Source organism: Aegilops tauschii, chromosome 5 (genome assembly GCF_002575655.3).
Source record: "Aegilops tauschii subsp. strangulata cultivar AL8/78 chromosome 5, Aet v6.0, whole genome shotgun sequence".
Taxonomy (NCBI): Eukaryota; Viridiplantae; Streptophyta; class Magnoliopsida; order Poales; family Poaceae; genus Aegilops; species Aegilops tauschii.
The window spans coordinates 14,516,281-14,525,000 of NC_053039.3; the positions used below are offsets into that span (position 1 = coordinate 14,516,281).

General features: G+C 43.0%; 1 protein-coding gene and 2 non-coding genes across 3 annotated transcripts; all 3 read right to left on the reverse strand.

The window, feature by feature from the left end:
• Positions 1-2,631: 2,631 nt before the first annotated feature.
• LOC141023258 (protein transport protein Sec61 subunit beta-like) lies at positions 2,632-4,258 on the reverse strand. Its single transcript, XM_073499633.1, has 2 exons — positions 4,125-4,258; positions 2,632-3,038 (listed from the first exon to the last, which is right to left on the reverse strand). The coding sequence occupies exon 2, from the start codon at positions 3,021-3,023 to the stop codon at positions 2,787-2,789; it is 237 nt and encodes a 78-aa protein (XP_073355734.1). The 5' UTR covers positions 3,024-3,038; positions 4,125-4,258; the 3' UTR covers positions 2,632-2,786.
• On the reverse strand, positions 3,402-3,489 carry LOC141024802 (small nucleolar RNA snoR27). Its single transcript, XR_012186299.1, has one exon. It is a non-coding gene; the product is annotated as a small nucleolar RNA snoR27 (small nucleolar RNA).
• On the reverse strand, positions 3,552-3,655 carry LOC141024801 (small nucleolar RNA snoR26). The gene has a single exon (XR_012186298.1). It is a non-coding gene; the product is annotated as a small nucleolar RNA snoR26 (small nucleolar RNA).
• Positions 4,259-8,720: the final 4,462 nt, after the last annotated feature.

Below are 8,720 nucleotides of genomic sequence, written 5' to 3' on the forward strand. Positions count from 1 at the left end.
AAAACAAGGGGACCCGATCTCTCCAATGCTTTTTAACCTTGTTGCAGATGTCTTTTCCAGGATGCTTGCCAAAGCTATTAATGCAGAGTTAATTTCGGGGGTTATCCCTCATATTGTTCCTAAAAGTCTTATCAGTCTTCAATACACGGATGATACTATACTATTTCTTGACTCTAACCCTGAACATGCAAAAAACCTGAAGTGGCTGCTTGCCTGCTTTGAAAGACTTTCTGGGTTAAAAATCAACTATGATAAATGTGACCTGGTGTCTGTCAATCTTGATCCTACTGAGGTCAAGCTACTAGCCCAGATTTTCTGTTGTAAAGTGGGGGTTTTCTCTCTCAATTATCTTGGAGTTCCACTCCATTATTTGAAACTGAGAAGAGAGGACATACAACCCATTGTCGATAAAATCATCAAACGCTTTGGTGGGTGGAAAGGGAGACTGCTTAGCTATGAAGCTAAGCTAATTTTGCTCAAAGCTTGCATAGCTAGTATCCCTATGTACCTGATGTCTGTGATCAAGTTCCCGAAATGGGCCATCAAAGCTATCACTTCCCAGATGGCTCATTTCTGGGGGAACCTTGATGAAAATCATAAACATCACCTAGCTAACTGGTGGATGATTTCCCAAAAGAAGGAGTTTGGTGGCCTTGGTGTTCCAAACTTGAGGGAGTTTAATATGGCACTGTTAGCCTCCTCCTGGGCTAAGAGATATTACCAGAACAGTGATAGGGACTGGGTGAAGTTAGTTGACCATAAATACAATACTGATAAACCTAATTTGCTCTGGTCAAAACAAGGGGTGGGCTCACCTTTCTGGAAAGGATTTACTTGGCTTTGGCCACTGCAAGACCTTTCTATAGGTGGACTTTAGGCAATGGCAAGCAATAATTGGGTCGGAGATATCTCCCTTAAGACTCAATTCTGGGATATTTTTGAGATTTGTTAACAACAAAACTGTAAGGTCTCCCAGGTCTGGGATGGGAAAACCCTGAAACTTTCTTTCAACCGATGTGTTGACGAAGATTTCCTCGCTAGATGGGGTGTTCTAAACCAAGTGATTGCAAATAAGAAACCAACTAGTGAGGAAGATCACCCTGTTTGGACGCTTGAAGCGTCTGGGGTATACAGTGTGAGTTCCTTTTATGAGATGATTAACTGGGGTGGGGTTTCTACCCCTATATGGATTATTATTTTTGGGAAAATTCTAGTACCACATAGGTACTTGGTGTTCTTATGGTTAGCATATCATAATAAAATCCTTACCAGAGACAATCTCTGTAAGAGACGCCCTGTGAATGATGTGACTTGTCTTTTTTGTTGTGAGAATGAAACTGTTAGTCATTTGTTCTTCGATTGTGTGGTTGCTGATAATATTTGGAAAGATGTTGCGGAGATTTTTGGATTTCAAAAACCGGGTAGTATGGAGGAGCTTTCTGCCCTATGGGATGTTAATAATAAGAAAAGTATGATTGGCACTGCTTCTGTTGCTACCATTTGGAGCGTTTAGACTATGCGTAACGATCTGTGTTTTCAGGGTGTGCCGTGGACAAGCACCAGGGCAATTTTGGAAAGGGCATGTTCTCTGCTCCATCAGTGGAAGATCCTAAGTGGGGGAGACCAGTCTGTGCTTCTACGGCGTTGTCTCCTGCTCCTGGACCGTCGAAGAGGCGAAGTGCTGCGAATAGCCTGGACAGGGGGCTGAGAGGCAGGAAGGCTTCATGCTAAAGGCACACACCGACTGAGCCGTGCGCCTCTCTTATGTCATCAGTTGTCGCTAGTTTGTGTCTTTTTGTTCCTGTTGGCCTTCTCTGAGCCTTTTGCTCGCTAGTTTGAGATGTAATCTGTTAGAAACACTTCTGATTCTGCTACTCTAGGCTAGATCCGAGAACTCTAAACTGTCGGTTTGGGCTGTGTGCCCTGTTTTTAATAAAATGGGGCGGGGGGAAACCCCTTTTGATCAATAAATACGATATATACATATGTTAATTCATATATCATCTCAAAAATGCATCATTCACCTAAAGAATTGAATAGCCCCCTAGGCAGAGGTAACCTATGGTAGTCTGCTGCCATAGGGAGTTTATGTAACATATGGCATGTCCAAAGATTTGAAGTGCTGCCTAGGTTGCATATGTAGAAAATATCTTTCGCGAGTAGTGCTCGCCTGTCCTTTGTTTTCCTCCAATGTTCCATACTACTATGTGGAATAGTTTGACATTGCGAAGCACAAACCTTGAATAAGGCCTGAATGGGAATATTTATACAATGGACATCAATGAACTCCTTCATATTCTTCATGCGCTTCACATTGAACTACTCATTTCATGAAGTTTTTGCCTTCTTTTTCTCTACTTTTTTTCGCATGATAGAACAGACGACCAAACAGTTCTTGAATGACTTGCTCAACACTTGTCACATGCTTATCAAACGAAAGCTATATGTATAGTCCCACCTTTACTACCTGCCAAGCATAATTTTTATGCTACCAGAGCATTTCCTTCAGACTCAGGAACTAATGTGTAAAACAACAGCAATGGCTTGTATGGAACATATTTGAAACAAATGACTCAGGAAAATTAATAACTGTAATAAAGAACAAGTCCTCAGCCAAGCTTCTTGCAAGTATTCGACCATAATTAACTTCTCATCTCAGTATATATTATCAGGTATATAAACTTATATGGAAATATGGAAATGTCTTCAGGATACGACAGTCATTTGCTATGCAGTTATTTAAGTCTATGAGTTCCTCTGTTCAAGGTGCAGCTTGCATATGGAACCTAACGGTACAGCTTGCCGAAAACATGGAGCACAGCAACGACGGCAACAAACCCTATGCTCATGATCAGAACAGCATTTGGCGACATCTTGCGCCCAGCAGCCTCGTCAGTGTAGAACTGAAGCATTGTACTGGCGCCACCACCACCTCCAGCAGCACCGCTGGTGGTTCTACGTCTGCGCAAGCTTGCCGCAGCTGCTGCACTCCCTCTTGCAGGTGCATCACCATTAATCACCATCTTGTTCTTATTTATCTGCATAGAAGTATGAGTTCTGATCAGAAGGCTTGTAACACTATCATAAATGACCAAAACATAAAGAGTGTTATGAATGACCCAACCTGAATCTACGAAACCAAACTCGGAACCTATGGATACAAAACCAAACATGGATTCTATGGATGAACACGCGATCAAACATCACATGTCTAGAAAGAAAGACGGACGGACACGCAACTGAACATTATACCATATTATTACATAACTTACTTTTTTGCAAACATACAGAAGTCAAAAGCCAGCAAAGTATACTACTCGGAGGGGAAAAAAAACCTCTTGACTGTCAAGGAAAGTTAATCGGACAAAACAATAAGGAAAGGTTAAGAACTTCAAGGGTGCCTTGGATCTCAGCAGGTAATGTTTTCTTCAGTACTTGAGAAGATTTAAAGATAGATAACGCAGTTAAGAATCACATCATCGATCCATGACTTGGAGCAACGAAAAGCCATAAACAAACAAACAAGCAAATTAAGCAAAAGAAGAAGATGATAGCATCTCAGACTACATAGTCCCCAATGTTTTTCTTCACTGTCAAAAGTCAAAACTCAGAGTGCAAGGATGGGTAAAAGTGGATGTAACATCACGGATGCTCTCGAGAACAAACAAATCTAAACGGCACAAGCAAAATCTCGCAGCTACAAACCCCCGTGGCCTCCCTTTCTCAATCAGCATTCAGAACAAAATTCACATGCAGCAGACCTATAAGCATCTGCATTAGCAACTCTTGTACTCCCTCCATTCCAAAATAGATGACCCAACTTGAGTATGTGTCTACAACAAAGCAGCAGGAAAATCGCAGCAGCAGCACGCACAAAGCATAAATCGTATGTATCCCCGAGATCCCGTCCTGCCTCGAGCGCAGCCGTTTCCTCTGCACCTCGCCGCCCAGGTCCAGCGCCGGGTCTCCGCGGAACGAGCTCCGTCGACAGCGTCCAACACCACGGCGCCATCCATTTCCCCGCCTCGGTCCAGCGCTCCGTGGATCCACCGCCCCGCCACCCCAGGGTAACCCTATCTCACTGTTGATCGATCTGAGAAAGAAATCGGGGGAAGGGAACGAACCTGTGGCGCTTCGGCGACAGCGGCGGCGGGAAGGCGTCCTCCGGCGACCGGCGAAGAGATACGGGAGGAAATAGGGCAACTGCCGGAGAGCGTTTTTTTTAGAGGTTTTTATTTTTCGTTCTCTCCCCTAGAACAGAATATAGCCTGTTATGCACACTGAACAGAAAGAAAAAAGACATCACCTCAAGTATGACAAGGAAAGATTCAAAAAAAAAAAAGTATGACAAGGAAAGGATAAGGACGGTGAGCAGATTGGGCGTAGGCAAGAGGATAATCTTATCTAAAACTCAGTTTGTAGGAGGAGAAAAAGCCACACCGGCAGACAAAGTAAGTAGTACGGAAACGAACACCAACACCACCGACAACGCTTGAAGAACCACTTCCACCGAAGTGAAGCAAGGGGTACATGTTGTATGATCGTAGCGACCTTGAAGGAAAATGCCGCACAAGGAAGAAAATGACATGTCAAAGGAAACAAAATAAGAGTAACAACACAACACGTGCAAACAAGGTGATAAATGATCATAATGGTTTTTAAATCATCTTTGATGTCTCTATTGCATCTGTGATGGACCTGGTCTCTTGAATATTGCCTTTGGGAGAACATTGATTGGTGACAAATGGACATAATAGTTTTCTTGTTGAAAGACTAACATGGTCAACCTTTCACATGAATCAAACACATTCGATAGGCAGTTTGACTACTTTCAATTGTTTCATAGTCAAATCCATGTATACACCCTACTATTTGGGTGCAACCTTTCCACCACAGATGTATTTGAAAAAATTTAGTCCCTTTCAAAATTAAAATCTTCATGTGGTATTTAGATTGCAAGGTCATCTTGACAAAAGATAATCTCAAAAAACTTTTTGGCAAAGATGCACTAAAATGTTGCATTTGTGGTAACAAAGGAGACGATTCTACATCTATCCTTCAATGCTACCTTGCAGAGCTATTATGATGACTTGTCCATATAGCTTTTAATCTACCTCCATTCACGACTAGTACGAATACGTTCTGAAACTGATTACTTGGGGTGCATTTCAAGCTGAAGCCTTAGGTCCATGTGGAAATTTATGCTTTACTTTGGGCCATTTCGAACACATGTAATGATTGTATTTTCAATAAAATGGAGGATCCAAACTTTTTTCTAGGTTATCTTCAAAGCTATCAACTCGATTCATGTGTGGTTGTTACTTTGCAAGGAGGAGGAGCGAGCGTCGATGGTCTTTCAGTGCAACCAATGAGAGATGGTCGCTGGGATTTGTTCAACCAATTTGGTTGGTGGCCTAGTAGGATTTCTGATGCATGGAGCTCATTGTATATATGCTCATTTTCCTTCGTCTTTTTCATTGCCCTTGGGGCGTCCATGCGGTATTTTATCTATTGAGCTTTATTGGACACAGATGATGAGCTTTGAAATCAATAATAAAATGTTGTGTGCATCACTCGATATAGAGGCCAAGGGTGTTCCTTTTTTTGAAAAAATAAAACATCAAAGCACACATGACGAGTCTCTTAAGCCCATTCAACTCTTCAGAATTCATGGTTTATATGAAGATAGTCCATTTGGCACACGAAAGGAATCATAGATTGCTCACGCATCCATACGTGCTAGGATCTAAAGCTAGTAAGTACATGCATGTATATGTTGTCTATATGATTGCATGACCACAGAGTGTTTCTAAATATTTGAACGGCCGAGCACATAGCGGCATGTGGTTGCATCGACTATCTAAAGACTTGAACTGCCATGTAAGAATGACCTTTCTTGTAGGAACAACATCTCCTCATCTCTTGTTTCTTTCCGAATATTTTCAGAGTTCTCGGCTGATTGATTTGGCATTTGTGAGTCGCGAGCCTTGAAAAAGCTAGGCCTGGATGGGAGTATGTATAAGTTGTACGTCATGGGCTTCTCACTGTTCCTCATGTGATTGACACTAGGCCTGGATGGGAGTATGTATAGGTTGTACGTCACGGGCTTCTCACTGTTCCTCATGCGATTGACACTGGACTACTCATTTCATGATTTTTTCACTATTTTGTCAACATGCAAATAGAATGATTACATGATTTTACAGCGTGTATCTACATAACACAAGAGAGGATAAAATGGTTCTTGCATGACTTGATCAACACTTATCACACTCTTACCTAACGAAACTACATATAGCCCTATATATACCCTTCTGCCTTAGGAATCAGGGATGTCAAACATCCAATGTTGCATCGTTAGTATGTTTTAGTGCCCAGTCTATGGGATACTCTGAAATGGTATATTGGAGGAAAACAAAATACAGTAGTATCTCCTTATATACTCCTACATTACCAAAAAACCTATAAACGTCAGCCCAACCGCAGCCACATTCCTGTCTGCAATGGCGCTCGCTACTAACCGCGCTGTCACCGCAGCATTAGCTGTTGTATCCAGCAGCGTCACCTCTCAGCCCTGCCATGCCCCGTCCTTCCTTCTGCTCAAGTGCCACACAATCTGTGTTGTCCATGCCACGGAGCATTGGAAGAACCCGGTGCAGTCCATATGATCAAACATCACAATGTGTTGGCCATTATTTGTACAAACAATGGTCAAAGCTATGAAGCTATGGGTTACATTTGCTGTCTGCATTTGCATCTACACTGCCTTTTATGGTACATCCATGGATAATGAGTGCGGCAATATATGGAAAGGTAGCAAAAGTTTGGGATGTGGCTCGTTTCAAAACTCCATTTTACCATTTTTAGCTGGATTGTATATGAAAGCGGGATGTTTTTTTAGATGAAAACTGGGATGTTCTTATGTTCGCTTTTCCACCCCTGTTGTTCAAAGGGAAAAAATGATTCGGATCACGGAGTGGAACCTCGATTTTACTGGAAGGAGTGAGTTAATGAAGCACACAGGGTTGATGAAGCGTTGGCTTTATGGCTGCAGCTGGGTTAACATCGGACCATCCGAATGAGCAGCACTATGCGCACGGTACATGCCAGCCGATTTATGCACATCATTTAAGATCAGACCACACATGCATAGGACTAAAGTGTTCACCGCCGCTGGATTGATCTGCCATGCATGGATCGGCTCCTAATTATCGTGTGTGGAGCAGTTTCGTTATGCTGCCTGCATCTCTTCTTCGTTGAGAAGCAGAGCAGTAGCATGCTGCAGCCGTTAGAAGCGTTCAGGAGCATGATCTTGAGTGCGAGCCAACTGAGTGTTGCTAGGCTTTGGGAATGTAGTAAAAATCCGCTGTTACGTCTCGTCTGTTTCAATCTTGTGAGATGTGTCAGCCTATTTGCAGAACATGCAGTGTGATTAAGAAAGACCAGCAACAAGAGTCATTTCATCAGGTGTGTTGTGTGCCTGGGTTTCTTTTCCTATCTCTCTTGAAGGATGATGTAAGGGCATGCATGTTTGATGTCCCCACAGCGATACCAAATGTTGACAACAGTTTCTCAAAAAATAAAAATAAGAAGTGTTGACCAAATTTTGGTCAACTAATCATGATTATCGAGCCCTTAATTCGAAGATTATTTGCAAGAATCCATGAGAGTAATATGTGGACACTTTGGGAACCCAAACTTAGAAAGTGTCATTTCTCCAAGGAACTTGACATGAAAATTACAAAATGATGTACAATTATTGCTCTTTCTAGGCATTTGAAACTCATACAACTATGAGTTCGAGGAAGATGGTTCTTCCATTGTAATATTAAAGCTATATTTTCAAATTTTGTTGGAGACCCAGAACCATGGAGATTTACAAGTGCGGATATCGATTCAAGTAATCTTGTTATCTTGAGATAATTAAGCCGGGTCTCCCAATTATAATGAATTTCCACCTGCACTTCCTCTGTGCCAGCAGCGTGCACGCATGCGGTGGGGTAATGAATGCCTCGCGGTAATTGTGCCTCCATGTTTTGGATGATCGCAAGCCAAGATAAGTCGATGTAATTTACGGAAAATAGAAATGGCGGCTGACACTGGTACTGCATGCCTAAATGGATATGACACGACCCACATTTTCTACATACATTTATATCTCTTTATAAGAAGGTTAAGAGCATGGTTAATAATAAAGCCTGTTGCCGGCTATATGTCCATGCCACATCACATAAAGTCTTCATAAAAGCCCACTAATACAATAGATTGACTGTAAGGCTGGTCATAGTGGAGAGTAACTTAGACTAGTGCCATGCATATGACACTACACTAGTAGAAAACTGGGCTTTGGTCACAGGGCAATATTCACATTAGTCCCGGTTCAGTCACGAACCGGGACTAATGTGAGCATTGGTCCCGGTTCGTGCGGCCAGGGGCCTGCCGGGCCTCGTGGGGGCATTGGTCCCGGTTCGTCCGGCCCCTTTGGTCCCGGTTGGTGGGACAAACCGGGACCAATGGGCCTCGCTCCTGGCCCACCACCATTGGTCCCGGTTGGTGGCTTGAACCGGGACCAGAGGCGCACCCTTTAGTCCCGGTTCATACCACAAACCGGGACTAAAGAGTTGGTCCTAGTTGCGGTCAGAGTTTAGTCCCACCTCGCCAACCGAAAAGCGCTCACGCCGGTTTATAAGCCCGTCCCTCTCTGCCTTGTTGAGCTCCTC

Excerpts from the sequence above, each read along its gene's own strand:
- LOC141023258 (XM_073499633.1), bottom strand. The coding sequence starts at position 3,023 with ATGGTGATTAATGGTGATGCACCTGCAAGAGGGAGTGCAGCAGCTGCG.